The sequence below is a fragment of the Myxine glutinosa genome, chromosome 10 (assembly GCF_964187855.1).
Source record: "Myxine glutinosa chromosome 10, kmMyxGlut1.1, whole genome shotgun sequence".
NCBI lineage: Eukaryota > Metazoa > Chordata > Myxini > Myxiniformes > Myxinidae > Myxine > Myxine glutinosa.
This window is the reverse complement of record NC_136270.1, coordinates 50,685,099-50,710,846: the sequence shown is the minus strand read 5'-3', so window position 1 is coordinate 50,710,846 and position 25,748 is coordinate 50,685,099. Positions and strand designations below refer to the sequence as shown.

At 41.9% G+C, this 25,748-nt stretch overlaps 1 protein-coding gene across 3 annotated transcripts in view; it reads left to right on the top strand.

Moving 5' to 3' along the window:
* Positions 1-25,748, top strand: part of LOC137434527 (src kinase-associated phosphoprotein 2) — a 237,025-nt gene that overhangs the window by 120,600 nt on the left and 90,677 nt on the right. Inside the window, exons 5-7 of one of the 3 annotated variants that reach the window (XM_068127640.2) lie at positions 19,988-20,068; positions 21,586-21,669; positions 24,676-24,803. In XM_068127640.2, coding sequence (XP_067983741.1) covers positions 19,988-20,068; positions 21,586-21,669; positions 24,676-24,803 — 293 coding nt within the window. Of the gene's footprint in view, positions 1-19,987; positions 20,069-20,096; positions 21,670-24,675; positions 24,804-25,748 lie in introns of those variants that run through there. The other 2 variants (XM_078785631.1, XM_078785630.1) reach the window with 2 other exon arrangements.

The window sequence follows — 25,748 nt, the reverse complement described above, 5'->3', positions numbered from 1 at the left end:
AGGCTAATAACGATTAATATGTCATTATATATATATATATATGCAGTGCCTTCAGAAAGTATTCACACCCCTTGCCCTTTTCACATTTTCTTGTGTTACAGCAAGAATGTAAAATAGATGAAATTGAGATTTTTTTGCCACTGATCTACACATAATACCCCATAATGTCAAAGTGAAAATGTCAAACTTTTTTTTTAGAATTTTCTACAAAATAATTAAAAACGAAAAGCTGAAATGTCTCGAGTCAATAAATATTCAATCCCTTTGCTGTGACACTCCAAATTCAGCTCAGGTACATCCAATTTTCTTTGATCAACCTTGAGACGTCTCTAAAGCTTGATTGGAGTCAACCTGTGGCCAATTCAACTGATTGGAAATGATTTAGAAAGAAAAACACCTTTCTATATAAGTTTCCACAGTTGACAGTGCATGTCAGAACAGAAACTCTACCAAGAAGTCCAAGGACCTGTCTGAAGAACCCCAAGATATAATAATTGTGAGGGGATATAGATCTGGGAAAGGGCATAAAACTATTTCTGGAGTGTTGAAAGTTCCCAAGAGCACAGTGAATTCCATCATTAGGAAATGGAAAGAATATGGAACTACCCAGACTCCTAGAGCTGGTTGTCTGACCAAACTGAGCAACCGGGAAAGAAGGACCTTGGTCAGGGAGGTGACCAAGAACCCAATGACCACTCTGACAGAAAGACAGAGTTCCTTGGTTGAGAGGAGAGAACCTGTTAGAAGGACAACAGTCTCTGCAGCACTTCACAAATCTAGGCTTTATGGGAGAGTGGCCAGACAGAAGCCACTATTAAGAAAAAGGCGAGTGACAGCATGCGTAGAATTTGCAAAAAGGCGCATGAAAGACTGAGAGCATGAGGCAAAATATTCTGTGGTCTGATGAGACAAAATTGAACTCATTGGCCTTAATGCAAAGCGCTACATCTGGCGGGAACCGAGCACAGCTCATCACACATCTGATATATAACTATACAAACATCCCTACCATGAGGGTGATGGCAGCATCATGTTATGGGGATGCTTTTCAGCGGCAGGGACTGGGAGACTTGTACGGATAGAGGAAACAATGAATGGAGCCAAATACAGGCAAATCCTTGAGGAGAACCTGCTTCAGAGTGCAAAAGATGTTAGACTGCGGAGAAGATTTACATTCCAGTAGGACAATGACCCCAAGCATACAGCCCAAGTAATACTGGAATGGATTCAGAACAAGAACGTGAAAGTCCTTGAGTAGCCCAACCAAAGCCCAAACTTGAATTCCATTGAGAATCTGTGCAAATACTTGAAGATTGCTGTTCACCGATGCTCCCCATCCAACTTGACAAAGCTTCAGCCAATCTGAAAGGAAAAATGGGAGAAACTCCCCAAATCCAGATGTGCAAAGCTGATACAGACATATCCAAGAAGACTCGAAGCTGTAATCGCTGCAAAGACACTTCTAGGGAGTATTAACTCAGGGGGTTGAATACTTATGTAAATTAGATATGTCTGTACTTCATTTTAAATTATTTTGGGAAAATTTCCCAAAAAATTAAATTCCATTTTGTTATTAAGGGATATTATGTGCAGATCAGTGACAAAAAATCTCAATAAAATGCATTTTAACCCTAATGAGGGTGGTGGGGAGGGGAGGATGGGAGGAGGGGTGGATTCACCCCCCCCCCTACTTTTTCCACCATATTTTTGCATAAAAATAATTTCGCATCCTAAGTTTCCGTGACATTTTCTGTTCAATTCTTCCGCACGTTTTGATACTAATTTTGTAAATATCAGATCTACTGTTGCCGCAGAATCTACCCCCTCCCCCCACCCCACCCGCCTCATGGCTTTGACAAGGCCCAAAATGACCTGGCCTGATTAGGGTTGAATTCAGACGAACACAAAATGTGAAAATTTAAGGGGTGTGCATACTTTCTGAAGGCACTGTACATACCTCTTCATACAAAATGCCAACTGCACCTCTCGTTCAATCAGGACGCACTGTCGGAGCCCATTGTATGGATGTGCTCACCTGTGGGGTCACGTGCACCCTGCACACATTTTCCACTGTACGTGCGCCAATCTCCTCCACCAGGACCTGCCTTAACTCCCTGTTTAATTTACTGGCCAAAGCTTTTCAATATCTTACTGTTGGGTCCCCACTCTTCATTTTAAATAATAAATTACTATCTCGTTCCATCTTTGTAGATAACATATCTTCTATATCGCATTTCCAGCTCTGTTTCAACTATCTCTATCTCCCGTGGTCCCATTTCTTTATTTCCCCATAATGCCAATATTCTCAGTACCCTCTCTTACTTGCCCCTGGCTGACCCGTTGCCATCTCATGTCGCCAACCTTCCACATCTTCTGCCACTTCGTTCAGCTTCCCCCATACAGCTTCGATCCTCACAGCCATGTCACTGCCCGTAGCCTTCATGTCACTGCCCGTCGCCTTCATTTCTGTTCTTGCCTCTGCCTGTCCCACGTCCAATTTTGGCTCCTTGCGTGCCTGTCCTGTCGTCTTTTTCTCCTGCCATGCCCTCATGGCAGCCTGCAGATACCTGTCCACTTGATCACTGTTTATTTGGCTGAACATTTGGACATACATCGTCATCAGCCGGTCCATGTCGAACCGTGAAGTCTAGGTGCCCCACAATTCTCCTCCCCACTCCTTCTTCCCCTCCCCAATCCCCCACATAAATTAAGTCGATAAACTGATCGATTTAATTAATGTAGTGTTTTTATTGTGCAGTCATGATTGTCTAAATGGCCTCCTCCTGCGTTAAGGTTCTTTGCATTTTCATTCATGCTGTAAAACCCAAGCTAATCATAAATAATCAACTGACTTAACTTCTGCAGACCCGTTTATGGTGAACTTATAGGATTTTAAGTGAGTTAACTATAAGGTGTTCTGCAGTCTGAATAAATACTATCGCTGGTATGGTACTGCCCCCAGGTGGTCAATGTGTATACCTTCACGATATGTTTTCCAAAAGGGAATACTATCCTTTTATTAATTTCTATGTTTCTCTTATCTTTTATATGATGAGAACACATTGTCCTGTACCAGTGCTGAACAAGATAGAAGTTGAAGGCATTTTCAAATCTTTCTCACGTACCCTCAGTTGTTTATGGAATTTTCTTCAACGTTATCATTGCACAGCTCTTCACATACTATTCCTCCCTGGTGCTCTTGGAGGACTTTTGTAACTCTTAAAACCGAAATGAACAGACAGCTCTGCCTTTTTTACATTTCAAAATTTTAATGTTTTGTAATCAACCTCAAACTTTTCATACAACACTGTCATTCAATTAAGTAGTAATCTGTCTTATGCTGTATATTTATATGACTTCGAACAAACACTCTTTAGTATACAGCAATTAGTTAGCAAAATCTGTTTTGGTTGGTGCAAACTGAAATGTCACTTTTGATATATTAATCTTTACCGACACATTATATCTTGTTAAATAATAAGCTCACATTAAATAAATAAATACAACATTTATACATAAAATTACATATTTATTTTGTGTGTTCTTTTGTGTGTGGTTTATTTATTTTTTTGGATTGTTTGTTCATACAATGATCTGAAGCTCGTAGTAGAGCTGCCACACACACTTCTCACACATAGACATTTAGAATAATACATGAGACACAACAAAGAACTGTTAGACGAGACAAACACAGCCACTGAATTTGGGGGAAGTGCCATCACTTCCTGGGGGTAATCAGGGTACCAGCGACGCCACAACAATGGCTTCCCCTTTCTCACCGCAATCAGCGGGGCATTTCCTAAGGAGGAATTTCCTCTGCCCAATGGATGCCAACCTATGGAAATTGTTCATGCATTTATTATTTAAAATGCTGACCGTCAAGCAAGGAAGCAGCACGTACCATTTTTAGTCTTTGGTACGACTCGGATGGGAAATCCATCCCCGCCCCCCTGTCCCCGCCCCCCCCCCCCACCCCCCAAATCTTTACACACCAGACTCGGAGCGCTGTGATTTTGCTTATCTGTGTATAGTCATTTTTTGTGTGATGTTTTGTCTGAAAAGCACTCTTTAAGTAAAGCACTAGGAAAGAGTAACTCAGAAAATAAACAATTTTCTAACTATATTAATTTGCAAAAAAAAAACATAACTTAGAAATAAACTTAGAAAATGACCTCATAAAAAATAATCAGAAAACATCCTCAGAAAAAGCAGGAAAAAACTGAAAATACTCAAAAACTCAGAGAAAACTGAAAAGGAAACTGGAAAAAGTACAGGAAAAGTTCAGATAAATTGTACATAAAATAAATTCTATACTTCATCAGCGCGATGGACCCTGATGGCATCAGTGCCCATGACATGGCCATGACCATCAGTGCCATCATTAAAAACTGAAGAAAGTGAATTTTTTCCAGAAATAACTCAGATATAAACCTTCGTAAAATACTTGAGAAAGAAAAACATCTGATAAAATACAGAACTAAAACAAAAAACCCCTCTAAAGCCAGTCGGAAAAGTTTTTGTGTGTGGTGTTTGCATGGTTTTCGTGCTGCGTTCGCAAGTCCAAGGCTCAGAAAACATTGAGAAAAAAAACTCAGAAAACAACAAAAGTTTTTGTACTAATTATAATCAGAACAAATACATCAGATCTACAAATTAGTTTTTAAAACAAGGAAATAAAAATAAAAAACCAAACTAATACAACTGAGAAAAAAAACTCAGGGAAACCTTTAAAAAACATCTTAGAAAACCAACTAGGAAAAAGGTGAAAAAAGTATATTTTTATCAGGAATTTTTTTTTTTAATGAAACAAAACAGAGTTGTAAAAATGAACAACAAACAAAAAGTAAAAATATATTTTGTGTGTGTTTGTGCATTCTTTCATGACCAGGTGTTGTTCTTTCATGACCAGTTTTGGTGTTGTTCTCTGTGTTTTGTTATTTTGTGTTTGTTTTGTCAGAAACACTCACAAAACTATGATGAAAAAAATAACTCAGGAAACAATAAAAAGTTTTGAACTAAATGACCTCACAATAAATGACAAAATTGAGCAAGTAATATAAACTCATTTAAAAACAGGAAAATACAAAATAAAACAGAAAAATGTTTTTGTTTGTGTTTTTTTAAATGTTCATTATGTGTTGTTTTGGTAATGTGTATTGTATTGTTTTGTGTTTTGTTGTCAGAAAATGCTGAGGTAACACTTGGGGAAAGAATTAAAATCAAAAACATTAATCATTTGAAATAAATGAACTCAAAAAACATGTACCTAGAACTCATGAATGAAAACATAAAAACTCTTATGTGTGTTGTTTAAGCATTATTTCCTGTTTGTTTTGTTGTCAGAGAACATTGAGAAAATACTTTGGAAAAAACTCATAAAACAAAGTTTTATTCAAATGAATTGAGGAAAAGAAATACTCAAAGGATCATTGTTGTGTTTGATCCTTTGAGTGTATTGCAAAGTGTGCAGTATTGTTTTTTTAAATTTCTTTTCATTCCTATACATGTGATATTTTCGCAGAGAATGCTTCAGTGATGGGCCCTGATGGTATTAGTGCCCATGATCTCAAATCCTGCTCTGCCATTCTTACCCCCCCCCCCCTATCTGTTCTATTTAATTTGTGCTGTTTGACATTTCCTCCCCCCCCCCCCCCACCCCCACCCCACCGCCCAATCCCCCCTCCCCCATCTGTATGGAAGTCAGCAAACTTCACTCCTGTCCACATGAAGGATGCAAAAATAGATGCTATCAGCAATATACCAGTGAGGTTTCTTCCAATTACAAGGGAAGTCATGGAAACCACCATTGCTGCTGAGATGTCATTTATTTCCTGTTTAAATCAGGCTTGTATCTGATCATCATCTTGGATTCCATCCCATACAGGAATGAATGTAACCTGGAATGTCACAGGCAGAGAGCTTGCCAAGCAAAGCAGGATGCCAGTCTGTGTCGAATGCCCGAGGTATGTCCACAGAGACGGTCCTGACCTCTTGATTGAGATTTAGGGCATCAAACCATTGCTGAGAGAGGAGCATCAGCAAGTCGCCATGGGGACCTACTCCTATTGAGGAGTGGTTCAATTGTATGACCATGTATTCTGGCCCTTTGGGGTAAGAATGTATGTGTAATGGAATTCATCCAATACCTTATTCACAGAAGTGAGGCTTTATTGAAATCGATTCACACAAGTCCTAGGCACACAAGCAATTCACGTATTAGCTATTGAATCGTATAAAGTATAAGTATAAAGTTTACTCAAGCATAGTATAAAGACCAAGCCATCGATCTAGTCTTACCAAGATGAATGCAGCGCAGACCAGAACATGGTGCGTTCAGAACGCATAATTCTCTCTTCACACATAAAGAGCGCTCGACTATATATATATATATATATATATATATATATATATATATATATATATATATATATATATATCAAGCATTAGATCACCACACACCCCTCTTCTTCTTCTTCTTGTTCAGTTACACGACATTTTCCCTCCCTTAAAATTGCAATCAGGCTAGAACATTAGTGGCGTAAAAACTACCAGCCAAAGCGAGTAGGTTTCTGACAAGGTCGGCTAACATGAGTGCGATAAACTCCGTCAGCCCCCATGCCGCCAGTGCCCAGAAAAGGCGAACTCCCCTCGTTGGACGGCTTACCCCGAGGACTCTGTGGGCTCCCTGGCGCAGCTGACAAACCCACTGGATCGGAAGCAGTATCGCTAACAGCAGCTTCAGCCGTTCGCAAGTCTAACTTAGTGGGGGAAATTGTGGCGTCATCGACCTGTTCTCTGCAGGAAGCGAGATGACGGACCAACATGGTAGTCTCTCTTCCATCGGCCAGCCAAATATGCACATATTCGGGATTCGCTTCTAAAATATCCATGCGGTCAACCAGAGGCTCATATTTGCTCTGTCGGACAGTGCGTTTCAGAAATGCAGGGCCCGGTTCGGCCAACCATGAGGGTTGTGGCTGCCCGCTAGAACTACGCCGCTGGTACCGGAACATTCGTTCATGAGGGGTGGCATTAGTCAAAGTACATAACAGGGAATCGAATTGCATACAGCGCTTCTGGCAACACTCGCTCCCACATGTCCTTGGTCATCCCGCGTGTTTGCAAAGCCATGGTAACCGCCCACCATATAATCCCGTTGTAATGTTCGATTAATCCATTCCCTTGGGGATTATAAGCTGTAGTGCGACTAGAAGCAATTCCCTGCTCCAGGAGAAATTGCTTGATTTCCCGGGATAGGAAGGCCGTCCCACTGTCACTGTGGATGAACACGGGATATCCGAACATAAGGAACAACTGCTGGAGACATCTAATTACCACAGTGGACAGCATGTCAGTGCATGGAAATGCAAAAGGAAATCGTGCATACTCGTCCACGATCGTGAGTTGGCAGCGATGCGCGCCTCCGCCAGGATGGGGCCCTTTGAAGTCAAGATTCAGCCACTCCCACGGCCATCCAGCATGAATTAATGTTAACATGGGAGGCTTGTAGAAGCTCGGCTTGAGTTCAGTGCAAACCGGGCACAATTTGTATAAATGGCATATCTCATCTATGGAAAAAGGCAAGTTCCGGCTCCTAACAAAATGTGCCATGCGAGCGACGCCCGGATGACAAAGAGATTCATGTATATTGCGTAGCTCATCGATCGTCATGCTGGAGCAGACAGGCCGAGACAGAGCATCGGCCGCTTGGTAATCCTTTCTAGGCCAGTACACAATATGGAAGCTGTAGTCAACTAATTCTATGCACCAGCATGCAATCTTTTCATTCTTAATCTTTTGTGAATGCTTTCCATCGTACATAAAGGCTACAGATTGTTGACAAGATTTTTGTGTGTTCTTAACTAAGAGGTAAAAAATGTGTTTGAAAATGTTGACCTAAGAGGAAATGGCGCCACCTGCGGACCGATTCCACTATAGCGTAGGCCTCTTTTTCAGTTGAGGAGTGTCGCCTCTCGTTGTCTGATAATGTGCAGGAGAAAAACGCCACCGGTCGCCCTCCCTCCCCCCTGGTTCAATGTCACCATGATTGTGCAGTCAGATGCATCTGTTTCCACTACACAGGGGACCGACTCGTCGATGGAGGTCACGATGGTGCCAGATATGTCATCCTTCAGTTCTTGAAAGGCTTTCTGGGATGCCAAGGTCAGCAGAAATGTTTTGCACTCGACTAGAGGACGTATTTTCTCTGAGAACCATGGGACACACTGAGCGTAGTGCGCGAATAATCCCATCGCTCTCTTTGATGTTCCCCGGTCGACGGGAGGGGCTAGATCGAGTAGGGGCTGCAAGCGTACCGAATCCGGCCGTATCTCCCCTCCAGAAACTGTGTAGCCCAAGAGGACTATATATCTTACAGAGTAACTACATTTGGCTTTGTTGAAAGTCAGGTGGTACTTATGGGCCACTTCCAAGAACCGGCGCAAATTTGCATCATGATCTTTCTGGTTCCAACCACACACCGTAACATTATCCACGTAGACAAATACATCTTTCAATTGCTCCTTTGTGAGGACATCGTTTATCGCCCGTTGAAAGCATGAACCCCGTTCGTAACGCCGAATGGGATTCTACGAAATTGGTACAGCCACTGGCCAGACTCAAAGGTGGTGTAGGGGTGGTCGGCTTCTCGTACTGGAATTTGATGATAGGCGCTACGAAGGTCCAGCATACTGAACACTCGGTAGGTAGATACAGCTCTGACCATGTCCTCCATGTGAGGTAACAGATAGGCATTGAGTTGGGTAAAGCAATTGATCATTTGAGAGTAATCGACGATCATGCATTTGCGATGATTAGGGCTATTGACGACCGGGCAATTGAGCCCGCCACGGCGAACAACTGGGTTCGATAACTCCTTTGAGTAGAAGTCGTTTAGTTTCGCCCGCGATAAATTGGACATCAGGCTGAGAATACCGCTGACATTTCACGGTGCCCGGGTGGCAATTTGGAGTTAAACTCGGCAATAGCGGCAGAGGTTTGATAGCCATCTCCGCTAGGCCACATACGGGGCTCAGTGCGGCAAGTCACCGGTTGCCTACAGAGAAGGTATGAGCCCCGCTAAACTGCATTTCTAGGCGTCTGTGCCGATTCAAGAAGTCATGTCCGAGAAGTACATCAGAGCACAGATTCTGAAACACCATTAGCTCCACATCCGAGTACGTAACATCTTTAGCCACTAGCTTAGCTATACAAGTTCCTCAGGATCACAGCCACAAAGACCCAGAAGCCATGTACACATGTTGCATCGTCGCAACAGTAGGCCAAGCATGTCGTTCAACTAGTCGCTGGCTGATGTAACTCTTGTCACTGCCAGTATCGATCAGTGCTTCCACCGATTGGCCGTTGATTTCTACCGGGACAACAGACCTCGCTAAGCCGCTCGGAGTTTTTCTCGAGATCCCTGAAGTGCGCACGCCTGCTAGGGTCCTCCGTCGGCTTTTTGTCAATCAGCAGACCATGGCGAAGTGGCCTCTCTTCCCACAATTATGACACGTTGTCTCCTGAGCCGGACATTGCGAGCGAGTGTGACAGCGTTTTCCACAAAAGAAACATTTGGCCGTGTGCTCAGCAGGGGTCGCCGCAGCCGCATTACGCGGCTCGTTCACCTAGTCATCCGATTCCTCTCTGTGGGAATCCCGGCATACGAGAGCCCGCGCGGGCGCTCGCGCGGCAGCAGATTCTGACTCCATGTGATCTTCAGCATTGGCCGACTTGCTTGCAGTTATGTATGGACGGCAGTACGTCTCAGATCTCACTTGTGCTGACTGAAGTACCCTGGCTTGGTCGAAGGCCGTCTTGAAGTCCAGCGTGTCTTGTTCGAGGAGGCGCTGTCGGATTGTGGGAACCTGGAGCCCAGCTATGAAAGCGACACGTACTAGGCCATCAGTGCTTTCCACAGCGGCGCGGTCTATGACTGCGCAGTCCCGACCGAGCTGTCGCAAGATTTGCGCGTATTGCTCCAAAGACTCCGATGGTTCTTGTCGGCACGTCGCGACAAGGTGCCATGCATAAATGGTGCTCCGAGGTTTGACATAAAGAGCCGATAAGGTATCCACAGGGTTCTCATAGGTCGTGCAGTGGGAGAAGTATTCGTATACAGAATGTGTCACGTTGCAAGAAAGTACGTTCAATTTCTGCGAATCAGTGATTTCCGGCACCAATCCCAGGTAGAGCCCCAGGGAATGGAACAAGTGGGTCCACTGACTGGATGCATCTCCAGCATTAGGATCACCTCCGAATCGCTCCAATTTGGATGAGCTTGTCCATTGTTTCAGCGCTTCACAGAATCGATTTCAATAAATTGTAATGGAATTCATCGAAGACCTCATTCACAGAAGTGAGTCTTTATTGAAATCGATTCACACAAGTCCTAGGTACACAGCAATAAACGGATTATCTATTGAATCGTATAAAGTATAAGTATAAAGTTTACTCAAGCATAGTATAAAGACCAAGCCATCGATCTGGTCTTACCAAGATGAATGCAGCGCAGACCAGAACATGGTGCCTCTCTTCAAACATAAAGAGCGCTCGACTATATATATATATATATATATATATGTATATATATATATATATATATATACAGCAAGCATTATATCACCACACCCCCTCTTCTTCTTCTTCTTCTTCTTCTTCTTCCGTTTCACGACATTATGTGTTTGCTTTGACCGTGTACTTCAGCCTTCGGGCTGAGGTGCATATGCAGGTTCATGGGACAGACTTATTGGACTGTGTGCTTTGGCCATGTTGTCAAGGTGCGCATCCCAAGTTGTTAAACAAAATTCAGTAGCACGCCGATTGGGAAACGTGCATTTAGAGCACTCTTAAAAGATGAACAGTGAAATTGGGAAACACACATATAATGCGATATTAAAAAATTAACTCAACACCTCTTATCCATGTCATCCTCCCCACAGTTATATCAGAATGGGCTGATTCGTCACACGTTCATGGATTGCTTAAGCCCAATATAGGGCCGTTCAAAAATTATGCAACACTATTTTTTTTTAGTAATATGTGCAATATAATGCTTCACTATATATTAAGCACCAAGCAAGCACTCCAACAAAATGATTGATAAGGAACAACTGGCTTGGCAAGCGATTCATACTTATGAAGATCAGGCATTCGATGATCACTCTTGGAGTTCACTTGTCCTGTTACTTTACTCATTGTAATCCTCCCATAATGTTAATCGTTCTTTTCATTCGATCTTTCATTTGATTTTTTTTGCCTTCCTAATTCTGGAGATTTCCCCCACAAAGTGCTCAGACACTGCTGCAGCAGCCTTCACTGGGATCCTGCTGGTTAATTATTTTCATTGCACTCAATAATGTTCCACTTTGGACACATTCCTTAATCTTTTCTTCACTCAATATAATTGCTGGAACAGTAGAAAAAGTTACGTTTATTATTTTGGCAATATGGAGAAGGAGGAAGGACAGCCCTGCTTAAAGCTTAGTTATAAGATATACACTTAGTTATAAGAATCGGCAATTTCTTAAAATTTACAGATTTCACTCCAGATTTCAGCACTTATTTAGTCCTTGTTATCCGATCCTCAAACCCAAACACAGATTTCAATTATATACTTTAATTAGTCTGTGAGAGTAGATCGTGTTTCCAAGGCAAGGCATGTTTGAATAGGCCAAAACAAAATGGCAGCTTAAGAACCCAGCAATGTGACAGAGTTGACCAGGATGGCACACCGCCATTTTAGCCAGGCTTATTTTGTTTTTTTTTGTGATGGTCATCCCCTAAATTGTCTTCAAAAAGGTTGTTTAAACATCCCCAAACACCCAACTTTCCTTCATGCAATCCCTTGGAGTTTGCTTAGTATGCACGCAAAGTTTAGGGCCGCTAAGTTTCATGGTTTTGGAGTTATGGACGAGACACCCTCACACACTGTCCTTTATTATATTCTAGTAAAGTTACCCGAGCAAAGGTACCCAGGTAACGCATAGTCACTTCGTGATGTGAGTATTAACAGAGAAGAGGGGAGAGAGGAGGCGGGGAGAGAAATGAGGGAAGAGGAGAGACAGGGAGTGGTGGGAGAGAGACAGGGAGTGGTGGGAGAGAGACAGAGAGGGGGAGAGAGAGACAGAGAGGATGGGTGGGGGATGGGGGGAAGGGGACAGAGAGCAGTGGGGAGGGGGGTGGGAGGGAGTGGACACAGAGGGGTGGAGAAAGACAGAGAGGGGTGGGGAGAGACAGAGAAGGGTTATAAGTCTGGTGCCACTATATTTCTTTGTTTTGAATTTGTGGAGGAGACGCGTGCGCATGCACACACACACACACACACACACACACACACACACACACACACACACACACACACACACACACACACCCTTTGCGATGACACTATTTATAATATGTAAGAAAGGTGAAGTGTATTGCAACTGCAGGACAACATGGACTATCTGCAGACACGAAAGTGCATTAATTAGGCAGAGCATCTGATGCAGAAGCTCCTCATCTAGGTCCTCCACAAACCTCGATATTCTATACAAAAAATATGATTCAAAATCCATCAAAACTTGGGGAGAGGAGAGGGTTCTAAATGAATTACAATTTGAGAGAATAAATAATTAGCCAATGTATGAGCATTGCTTTCTGTTCTGATAAACAAAGTTATTTTAATGTTTTTTAAAAATCATAATCCTTTAATTAACTATTTGAGACTCGAGGGCATCAGAGACGATAATGAATGATCCAATAATTTAATCAGATGTTCCAAGAGGTGTCAAGATCAGCATTGGTATTGATTGTCATTGTCCTTTCTCTTACATTTGAAGTTTAAGAATCCACAGGATATATGAAGGAGAATATTTATACCATTGTAATATGATGCATTATGTGCCACGCACATACTTGGACAGAGAACAAACGATCATGATGACCGGGTGTGCGATGTGAAACACCATTTAATGTTTTACATCAGGAAATCGGTTGCTATTGATTGTGAGGGAAATAAAGGGTTCAATGACTTTACAGCAGGATGTGCTTCCTTTCAGGGGTGGTGAGCAAAGACAGGAGGTCACAGCGAGGAACAGAATGGCTGTTGGCAATACCTTATCTCATCTCAGCAAGGCAGGCCTCTGGGAAGCCTCTTTTATTGCTCTTTATGGCATCATCCACAACGTCGGATGGCTAATGATACCCGCTAAGGTCTGCCAGACAACCTGAAAAGCTGTGGTTCCTGGATGTCTCTCGTGCGTCCTTATTCTCCTGGAAGGTTTTGCGATTTATTTCACAACGGTACCCATTTAGAACCTTCCCTTGAGTGTAGCGGTGCAGTTTGAAGTTAAAAAAAACAAAACTAGGAAGACCCCCAAGAAGCACATTAGATGTGTTTTTTGTTTAGTTCACTCTTCCTCTATTTCATTCAACCATAACCAACTCACTTGTTCCTCTGATTCAGGGGCCCCAAGTAACCTTCCTCGTTAGCACAAAAGCAAGCGATGGCTGGGATACTAAGCCTAAACTTTACTGCATACAGTGTAGAGATCTGGATTAAGCGGGTTGCCAAGAGGCTACAGGGTAACTCTTGTCTACCCTCTCCCTGCCCCGGCAGGGTAACTCTTGTCTACCCTCTCCCTGCCCCGCACCCCCACTCCAAGCACCATTCCTGGAACCCTCTTCCAGCCCCAATAACCTAGCCAGCCTGCCTGCAGACAGACTACTGCTGAGCCAAGAGGCAGGCCAAAAGGAATGTTTCCACTGCGTGGTTTTACAGCTCCCACGAGAGGTCGGAGCACGATCTTCTGTAATTGGAATTCGAGTCGTCGACTCGCCGTCCCCTTTTTTGCGACGTCAGACACGAACCAGGCCTCTTGCAGAAAGCAATGGGGCCACGCAATCCGGTGGCTCTTTTCACCATCCGTGTCTGCTCTGGATCGCCACCTGGCTGGTTGCCAGTCTATTAATTAAGCAACAATTCGGTCCTGAGGATGGATTGCTTAATGCGATCATTTTTACCTTGGGATGAGCATCAGCCAGGGAACCTTTATTTAAATTGTGAATGCTATAAAATACTAATATCAGCGAATACCACGATGGCCATTTTAGAGCTGTCCTGCCCAAGGTCCGATGGAAAATCCTTTCTTCTCGTCGGGAAAGCCACAAGCCAGGTGCTTCGGAAAGAGGCGCATTGCATTTAATCTGAAACGAACGGGTTCCCGTGCTCTGTGATGGATGCTCGAATCCGTCTAATTTTTCAGCACTTTAATCTACGAGCAACGGGATTGCCGGATGGCTTGCTGTGAAATTAAGCTCGCATCACGCGTACCTTGGGACGTGCAATGGCCGCTCATCGGTTAGTTAGGGGGTGGAGGGTTGGTGGACTTGATGCACAGATTACACAAGTATATTTCAGTTCACACCTTAATGAGTCGCTGGTACCAACACTTCTTTTGGCTGTTTGTGTAATTGTTTCAAATACAATGAGGAGTGTGTCTGTGGGTGTTTTAACCTTCAAACCTATAAAATACCAAAGTTCCACATCAGGGCCCCGACTCACAAAACATTGCCCCTTCCTTTCCATGCAGGATCCATGTTTGTGTAGTCATGGATCGGTCCATTTTCACCTTAAGAGACACATACACACATCACAGCAAATGAATGTAAATCTTTCACTTCATCCTTCGACTTCAGCAACATTCCAGTGTATAAGGTTTCAGGAGATTTCAGACACTCCTCTCCTCTTTATCAGGATTGTATTTTCAGCCAAGGTTCGCAAACCCGCTGCAGATTTGAGCCGCGGTCAAAGACAAAAAAATCATAGCCAGGGTCTCCCTCTTTGGGAAGGACATAGCAATTGAACCAATCCTTATACCTGATCTTCAATATCTAAATGTATAAAAAAATAAATATCAAAAGGTCATGCAGTGCCCACCAATATCCCAATCACTGGGCTGCATTTGGACCCAGAATGCCTGGATCAAAATGGAAGATGTTTGATCACTATGCTGAGCGAGTCATGCTACCGCAACGTAATTAACAGATCAAATAGTGATGGTGGCTTGAAGTTGGTAAGGTTTCAGGGTGATGACCTTTTGATCATCAGCGAGGAGCCATTACCGTTACGACGACATGATCATGCTAGTCGACTGTAAATTATGTTTAAACTGCACACACTCACTTTAACAAATCGAGATAAGATTCATCGCCTGCTGGATCTGCTGCGGACATCCGTAGCCGATTATTGTATGATGGGTGATCATCAAGGCCTTGGCTAGATATCCACCTATAAATTAAGGATGTGAGATTTGTTGTGAAGGACGATGTGGCCCAAAAAAAAACAAAAAAGGCACTTTCATTAATTTAATGAACTTACACTTTCCTTTGTCAGACGATTTTTTCATTCATTCATTCAGATTTTCCGAGCTCCTCCCCCCGCCCCACCCCCATCCCCCCACCATCCTGAAGTCCCCGGGTGGTGAAAATTATTTTACCACCTAAAACCTTCTGAGGCACAACCCGAATACAACCTCCACTAGTTTCAACTCATCGGTTGGGCGGTTCAGGAATGCATCCAAGTGAAACACACAAACAAACACTTGTCATACTGTTAAAACACAAGTTTGGTGTGGCAGTTCAAACTTCCGGGAGTTTATTACTTGGGAAAACCGAAGATTTTGCAAGTATATTGGTTGGTCGTGTGTGTTATTCTGTCTGTCTGGTTGTTTGTATGTCAACACCCCACAGGTCACATTTTTACTCCAATCCTCACGAAACTTCACCACCTGGTAGTGTTGGTATTAAGCAAAAAGCCTATTGTGCTTGAGGTCAAAAGGTCAACATAGACCGAAATTTCTAAAATTGAACATTTTCATCCGATTGACTTGAAAATTGAACCGGATTTGCATATCAGTTCACTGAATCCAACCACCAATTATTTTTGAGCTCAACATCGGCCAAAAGGTCAAACATAGGTGAAATTTCTAAAATCTTAAATTTTCATCCCATTGACATTAAATTTGAAAGAGGATTTGCATATCAGATCACTAAATTCAACCACCAATTATTTTCGGTCAACATATGCATGCCAAAAGTTCAACATAGGCCAAAGGTCAAAAACTTAGGTGGGATTTCTAAAATTCTCAATTTTCATCAGTTTGACTATAAAAATTGAACAGTGTTTGCCTATCATGCCACTGAATTCAACCATCAATTAGTTTGAGGTCAAAAGGTCAACATTGGCCAAATTTCTAAAATCATCACTTTTCATCCAATTGACGTGAAATATGAAGAGGATGTGCAATGTGCATATTTGGTAATTTAATTCAAACCACCAATTATTTTGGAGGTCAAGCTTATTTTAGGGATTTCGCAAGTATGGTGGTCTGCACAATGTCTTTCTTGCTTATTTATTGGCAAATCGATCTTCATGATGTTCATCATGCCCACCATCTCAGTTCTGTTGTATTCTCTTTGCCAGCACAATGTTAATATTAAACATGTTTGGTATGGCAAAATTCCAACTTCCGGGAGTATTTCTTTACCACTTAAAAACTTCCCGTGCAAGGAAGTTTTTTCCGCAAGTCCCGCTTGAAGTCCCGCAAGTACAACCACAAATTTTCAAGTCATTCCACCAAGTGGTTCAGGAGACTCATATACATATATATATATATATGCATACATCAATAAAATATATATCCATATATATATATACTGTACATAAACATACATACATAAAATATATACATATATACATATATATACAGAGAAAGACAAATGATGAATTGCGAAAGATGATGGGAATAGAGCCTGTGATTGATGCTGTGAAGAGGAACAGGTTGAGATGGTTTGGTCATGTGTTGAGGAAGGATGAAAGTGACTGGTTGAGAAGAGTGATGGAAATGAATGTAGAAGGAAGTAGAGGACGGGGAACACCGAGAAAGACTTGGCTAAAGATGGTCGAAGAAGAAATGCGGGCAAGGGGGTTAACAAGGAGAGATGCAGAAAATAGGGCAAGATGGAGAAGATTGTCATGGGGACCGCAAGGCTAACCCCCGCTCTCGCAGGGAAAATGGCCTGAAAATGCATGTTGTTGTTGTTGTATATACATATACATACATCAATAAAATATATATATACATACACATACATATATAAAATATATACATACATACATATATATACATATACATGCATATATAAAAATATATATATATACAGTGCATTCAGAAAGTATTCAGACCCCTTCACTTTTTTCACCTTTTGTTATGTTGCAGCCTCATGCTGAAATCGTTTAAATTCATTTTTTCCCTCATCAATCTACACTCAATACCACAAAATGACAAAGAGAAAACAGGATTTTAGAAAGTTTTGCAAATTTATTAAAAAGAAAAAACTGAAATATCACATTGACATAAGTATTCATACCCTTTGCTGTGACACCTGCTATGAAATTTATCTCAGGTGCCTCCCATTTCTCTTCATCATCTTTGAGATGTTTCTACACCTTGATTGGAGTCCACCTGTGGTAAATTCAATTGATTGGACATGATTTGGAAAGGCACACACCTGTCTATATAAGGTCTCACAGCTGACAATGCACATCAGAGCAAAAACCAAGCCATGAGGTCGAAGGAACTGCCCGCAGAGCTCAGAGACAGGATTGTGTCGAGGCACAGATCTGGCGTACAAAGCGTACAAAGAAATTTCTGCTGCATTGAAAGTTCCCAAGAGCACAGTGGCCTCCATAATTCTTAAATGGAAGAAGTTTGGAACAACTCGGGCTCTTCCTAGAGCTGGCCGCCCGGTAAATTGAGCAATCGGGGGAGAAGGGCCTCGGTAATATAGGTGACCAAGAACTCGATGGTCACTCTGGCTGAGCTCCAGAGATCCTGTGTGGACATGGGAGAAACTTCCAGAAGGACAACCATCACTGCAACACTCCACCGATCTGGGCTTTATGGCAGAGTGGCCAGACGGAGGCCTCTCCTCAGTGAAAGACACATGAAAGCCCACAGAATCTTGTTTCTCACAGTCTGAGAGTGCTTTAGGTGCTTTTTTGCAAACTCCAAGCGGGCAAACCCCACTGCCAAGAAATCGTAAACTTAGACCGTTTGTTGAGACTGTCCCACCTCAAGAGCTCGTCCCAACGCAAGAGAGCTTATCGGTGCCCGTTAAGCTCCAGATCCAGAAAACGAGAGACAAAATGTCGGCCTTCCAACTCCTTTGTACTCAAGGCTCTGACATCATCCGACACCACCCGTGCCTGCTCCAACCAGCCAGTCCCTCTCTTCATTGCTCGACAAATCTCACCAATCACTGCTCTCCGGGACGTGGCCTCCCGGACCTGCCTGCTTGATGTTATCACACGACGGTGGTATCATCATTGGTGTCAATGTCCTGTTTCCAGTTAGCTTTTATTTAGTGTCTTTTAATGCGATATTGCCTGGCTTTGTGTGTGTGCTGCATTGTCATAAGGAACAGAAGAAGATTAACAGAGGCCATTTACATACAGGGGATTTACCATTAATCCCTAACTAATTCACTTAACCCCACCCCTCTCATGGGGACACTTATACACTTACACGATATACGGTCTTCCGGATCCCTACTTAAGTACATGGGGTTCTTCTTCATCGTGACATACGGAGCATGGTAATCTATACTCTTCCACCTGGACTAAGGTAATCATTGCCTAACCCCCACAAACATAACTATATTCTATCTATCTATCTATCTATCTATCTATCTATCTATCTATCCATCTATATATATATATATATATAAAGAGAGCAGTTTGCCTTGTGTCATTGTGTCAGAGAGCTAATAATGTGTGTTTGTGGTTTATAATATTTTACAAGCTCGGCTACACCGCTGTTAGACTTTCGGTCTTGTTGATTAATGACAGTTATATAAAAGTACACATTCACATAAATAAATACAAAACAATCACCAGACATTTGAACACAAATTAATCAAAAAATTCCGGAAGCGGTCGAAGTTGGTGGTAAGGCTTCTTTTTCTTCCTGAACGTCAGCATACTTAACTCACAAACGTGATCAACGGCACATTCACCAGCATATGTTCAACGAAAAGGTAAAATGGTGATTTGACATTTGTGATGGATTCTGATTTGGATGTAATTGCTTCCCATTATATTTGCCCTGTTATGTTAATGTTTCTTTTTCGCTTGAGCAACGCCGGGTACTCCAGCGCTAAACGCTTATATACTTTACTCGGGGTACAAATACGAGTACAACTTTGTCTGGGGGGAACATAGGCTATGTGGCCACGGCCTCATGTGGAGGATCGGGAGAGGAGCGTAAATTCTCGATGTAAATGTGTACAGTGTAGCGCCACCTGGTGTTGTTGGCAGAGGGTATTACAATTTCCTATATTACCTGGGCAACACTGAGGTTAAAGCACTCTCTGCATGGGTAAATTTTTTCTCCTTACCTTACCACCTCCCCCAAAACAGAGGGGCCTGTCAAAGCCACACCCCCCCCACCCCCCCAAAAGATGTAGTATATCTTTCCCCCACCCATCCCCCTCCCCCCAATATATATATTGATGTTACCTGGTGGATGTCCCCCACATATATATATATATATATATATATATATATATATATATATATATATTGGGGTGAGTGCTTTGTCCAAGTACACACATAAACACGCACACAAACACGCATGCACACACACACACTCATACACACACACACACACACACACACACACACACACACACACACACACACACACAATCTCGTTCTTAATATGACCACTCAAATTCTGAGAAATACGTAGATGGACAGGTAATGCCACCTTGTGGGCAAAACAAAGAAAGGCAGCAATATATTACATTGTGCTTTAAAGTACTGTCTGCACCTTTACATTCACTTTTCTGCCAAACAATCTTGAACATGAGATTATTGTCTCGTTTTCTTTATCCGTTGCACCTGATTATCTCATTCTCTCTCCTTGGTTTGTCTTTCCCACAGCTGGACAACCTGCCTTGCCCGTCGCAGCTTCAGACTTGACATACCAAGTGAAAGTTGGTTATCTGGAGAAAAAAAAGAGAGGTGAAAAGTGAAACACACATACATACACACACACAAAGGTGGATACTTTGAGACCTGGGGGGGGGCTCCGTTACACCTTCTGAAACCTGAATATGGAGATATCAACCGATGCCACACCATGGTGTCTCGGAGAATAACCAACGATCCAATATTTTATTCATGACTTGAGTGCAGAGAAGGTTGTATGAGAAATACAGATCACTGGATTTTCTTACGCAAATTACAAATAGTCTGTCGGAGCAAGTCTGAGAAGGCCTTGAATGCATGATAAACCGGTCTGATTAAAGTCCAGGAAAAGATCTCCCGATAACATTGGAGAAAAGCAGCGGCTTAATACATTATTATACCCTAAATTAGCAAATAAATCTTCATAAAGTAATAAAACATTTTTCTCTACATATTATGGACAGAGACTGATGATTATGTACACCTCCAGTGATGGTTGTGGGTTTTTTGACATTGTCTACAATGGTGGACACACCTACCCCTCCCCCCCCCCCCTCCATCCCTCATCCTTCACTTCTCGCAATCCCCTAACTGGATGTACCTCTACCGCTAACTGTTGGCGCAACTCAGTCCACTAAGGGTGTTTTGGCTGCCATATTGGAAACAATCCTTGCAACAATTGCCTTTAATGTTTGACTTACATGAGAAGAATGTTGTTGGCGCAAGGTTTGGAACGCCATTCCTTGTGTGCCCACAGAACACAGCGTTTTTGTGTGCCCGCAGATATCTGTGCTGTATATCGCAGATATCTATCTATCGCATATCAGATATCTATCTATCGCATATCAGATATCTATCTATCGCAGATATCGCAGATGTCTATCTATCTATGTGCTGTATATCGCAGATATCTATCTATCGCAGATATCTATCTATCGCAGATATCTATCTATCGCATATCAGATATCTATCTATCGCAGATATCTATCTATCGCATATCAGATATCTATCTATCACAGATATCTATCTATGTGCTGTATATCGCAGATATATATCTATCGCAGATATCTATCTATCGCATATCAGATATCTATCTATCGCAGATATCTATCTATGTGCTGTATATCGCAGATATCTATCTATCACAGATATCTATCTATTGCATATCAGATATCTATCTATCGCAGATATCGCAGATGTCTATCTATCTATGTGCTGTATTTCGCAGATATCTATCTATCGCAGATATCTATCTATCGCAGATATCTATCTATCGCAGATATCTATCTATCGCAGATATCTATCTATCGCATATCAGATATCTATCTATCGCAGATATCTATCTATGTGCTGTATATCGCAGATATCTATCTATTGCAGATATCTATCTGTCGCATATCAGATATCTATCTATCGCATATCAGATATCTATCTATGTGCTGTATATCGCAGATATATCGCAGATATATATCGCAGATATATATCGCAGATATCTATCTGTATATCTGTGCCCGCAGATTTTTGTGTGCCCGCAGATATTTGTGTGCCCGCCATTCCTTGTGTGCCCGCAGAACACAGCGTTTTTGGGATGGAATGGCAGAAACGGTACTGCGTCATCTCCTCCAACACCTTCTATGTGTACGGAAACAAGAAAGGTCTGGCAACCGATGATGGCTGATCCGAAGAACGATTGTTGAACGTACTGTTGACCCTTTATGCTGAAACTGCGTAAGAAAAGTACGGAGAGAGCTATTGCGCCCTTCCGCCATGACACGGTAATGAAAGTATGTAAACAATGAGTTGGAGACTTGTGCTAGAGCGGTGGAAAAAGCATCACATTTGTACTTTTTGTGCAGAGAAATGATGGAAAGTTATCTTCATGGGAATATAGATTAATGTCTGAAGCCAGTTACAGACCAATGGTATGGCAGATAGGTGCAGGAATTGTTCCTTTGATGATACAAGCATGGCATTTGGCACACAGTCAGAGTATGTCTGAAGAAAGATATTTGGCTGTAGGGCCATCGCATATTTGTCCTTTTTTGAAAAAATGGCCGCCATTGGTGTCACAGGACAAATCTGGGATGACCCTATAGCCAAATATCTTCCTCAGGGCATACTCTAACTGTGTGCCAACTCTCGTGCTTGTATCATCAAAGGCACAATTCTCCCAAATATTTCACCTGTCTGCCATACTACAACTCTGTCCTTAGAGGACTATCTGGCATCCATGTTCTTGGCACGATATGGAAAATCAACCATTGTTGAACTGAAGATTTTTGTAACAAAATCACCAGTTGACACTTGTTTTCTTTAAAGTTGAGAATTTTTTGGTTGTAGACCATACCTACTCCAGTTGTGATACATTGTCTCCTCAACTCTTTGTTTCGGGGTAATCATCATTTTTGCCATCTTGTCTGGACTCGAGTAACAGGTTTACCATAGACTGCTATGCTGGTGCTTTAAGGGCATGGAATTGCATCAATGGTTACACCGTCCTTTGGAATGGTTGCCAAGTCAGCTCTAACAACTGCGAGCTTTCACTAGTGGACCTCAAAGACCCTGTGACACATTCCAAAAAGACCAGCTTTCATGGTGTGCCAGCACCCTTGCCAATTCATCAATTACTGCTTTGATTGAGGACTGCTTGGGTACCACTCTGCGATAAAATTTTGAGATACCTGCCCAGGGTAAAAAACAATCACACCCTGAAAATACTTACAAGCAGCCATTGGTGCCCTTCCCTTGATGGCCTCCAAAGGGTTTCAGAATAACAACCTTCATTCCACACTTAAAAATAAATATTGTACCTGCTCCAAAATAGATAAACTTCATCTCATGTTTAGAAGGATTTATTCTGCGATACAAGTGACGATTTTGGAACTAGAACGACACTCGGTAGAGCTAGAGCGCATACCTCCACCAGGCTGAACAGTTTACATTATGCATCCCACTTATATGCCAGATCTGCATCCAGATCTTCACCAAAATCTCATCCATTCGTCCTTGTCACCTACCCAACTCATCCACCAAGTTTCAACCCAATATATCAATAACTTTTTGAGATATCGTACTACACATAATTTTTGGCCCCATCTCCTAATTGTGAAGAATCACTTTAAAATTTGAATATGCGGATCTGGATCTTCACCAAATTCGAAGCAATTCGTCCTTGACAACTAAATCGAATCAATTCAGGCCAAATTGGTCCATAACTTTTTGAGATATCCTGCTCACCACAAACAGACAGATACACAGGGGTGAAAATATAACCTCCATCCACCTTTCAGTGGCAGAGGTAATGTACTGTTATAACATTCTCATATCTACAATTTATCTATCATCAAATTTATTCTGGTGACCAAACTAGTTATTTTTTATTTTTTAAAGATTTTTTTTCTTTCATATCCTTTTTCAATCCAAGTCTATGCTCATGGATGTGTATTTGCTCAGAAAATGTGGATCATTGATCCTATTTGTTGGAAGAATCCCATACAAGTAATTAATCTTCTTTCTTTTTTTGCCAAAATTTTTTTGTTGTTGGTTTTTCAACTTTCTTCTCTAAATTTTTTAAAGAATTTTTTTTTGATAAACCAAGAACAAAAAACAATTTTTGCCAAAAAAATATATATATTCATTACTTGTATGGGTACAATTTGTAGTAATGTGTGGGTACATTACTTGTATGGGATTCATTACTCAAAAATTATGATTCAATAATCCTTTTATTTAGAATGTATATGTCCACAACTGTCAAAAATCCTACACCTATGCAGCCATTGGGCCTCAGAGGCCCCACAAATGTATTCGTGTAAAGTTTTTTAATTTTCATATTTTTGTCACTGAATTATTTGTAACCAAGTTATAGGAGCATATAATGAGGCTTATAATGATATAACATAGTAGTACAACAACATTTATGCGGGGCCTCAAAGGCCCCAGGCCTGCATTAGTGTCAGATTTTCGGGTTATAAGTGAAGAATGAAGATTTTCCCACGAGCCTGAATGAATTTTTTTAAGGTCACTGAATTTTGTGTAACAACATGAAAGTCGGTGAAAATGAGGCTCATTCCAAAAAAAAAATGTACAGCATCGTTTTTGCACCAAAAATACCGTGTGGGCCTCCAAGGCCCAATCACTGCATCCAAAGGTTAAATACCAAAATACTCAATGGCAGAATAGTTAAAGTGTTCACTCTGAATATGGGAGGAAGGTGCTTCGATTCTGTTCCTGGCCAAGTCAAACCAAACCATAGTCAAGGTACGTGCTGCTTCCTTGCTTGGCATTCAGAATTTAGAGGATAAAACATGGACAAACCCTTGGCTTGGTATGCCATGAATGGGGTAGGGGTGGGATGGAATTCTCCTAAATTTCCCTGCTGACTATGGAGAGGGAAAACGTCTCAAAGATGGTGTCACTGGTAACCTGCGTGCCTCAGGAGGTTATGTCCCCCACTGCAGAGATTTAAAAATTGTTTGTGTCGATTAAGCAAATACCGTAATATTCACCCCAAATGTGAATGGCCAAAGCAAAGGTGAGAATTTTCAACCTCATTGTCTGCACCGAAGATACAATTCCAGGATTGAATGGGAGAAACCTGCTGCATGGTGTGTTAGCCTATTTTCCAGGTTAGCCGACATGTCCTTGTTTCTGGTTCTCAGACAAGCAGCAGAAAGAAGCGTTCGTTCTGGACGATGCCAGCCATGTGCAGAGATCTATCGGCATGCGACGAGACAGCAAAAGAGATTGCTGCTTTGAGATCGGAGACAACGAGAATTCAACACACAAGGTATAGTAGTCCAGACAGCAGCTTTTTATTCCATTTTTTCTGTGTAAGGGTGTGTGCCGGAGGAGGGGTTAATAACGATGCTTGGCTTAATTCCCACAGGCGAGGCTTTCGCATTTGCACCTGAGATTAGCTGCAGGAAGGTGCTTTGTAGCATGACTTTCCACTTGAATTCCCATACTCTTTTCTGCAGAGTTGTGTTGCCCTCAATGTGGTTTGACCTTCCTCAGACCTTGAAGACCACAAACACTCATCTCCCAATACCATTTCCAGGTTCAAACCATCCCATCCATCAATTTCTCTCTTTTTCTTTTCCCCTTTTGTTTTCTTCAGCTTTTTCAAACCTCACGTGAGGAAAGTTACACGTTTTAAATATATCATCTTATTGAAGAGCAACGAGTTTCCAAAGGGAAGGAACAATTAGTTGTATATGCAACACAAATCAATGTCTACCACAATCACGAGCTGAACTAATACGTGGGAAAACATGGAAATACTGCAATGTACCCGGATAAATACCTTGGCGATCACATTGGGGATTCGGCACATGGATGTGGAAATCGGCTCGGAAGGCGCGTTGGTAAAACCCAAAGCGAAACTCTGTTTCTTAATTTGATATTCCTTTCAACGTTCGATTATTTTATAATCGTTTCTACATAAAATGTCTTTTTAATGCGCTAAGTAGCGAAACGCTTTTTAATGCGCATAAGACACTTACTTAAAACCATATTTATATGACTTTATATTAGTGACAAAAATCAAGTTGAAATGAAAAGGTCAGGGGGGAAATTTATACACGCTGCCCAGATGAGGGCAAATTAAAGATCAAATGTGATGAATGCCAAGAGTGTTACTGTTATGCTCTATCGACCGATGCCTGCGCGAACAATGGATTCATTGATAGCACAGCGGGATTGGTCGATAGCGCAAATCCATCGAAAGCGCATA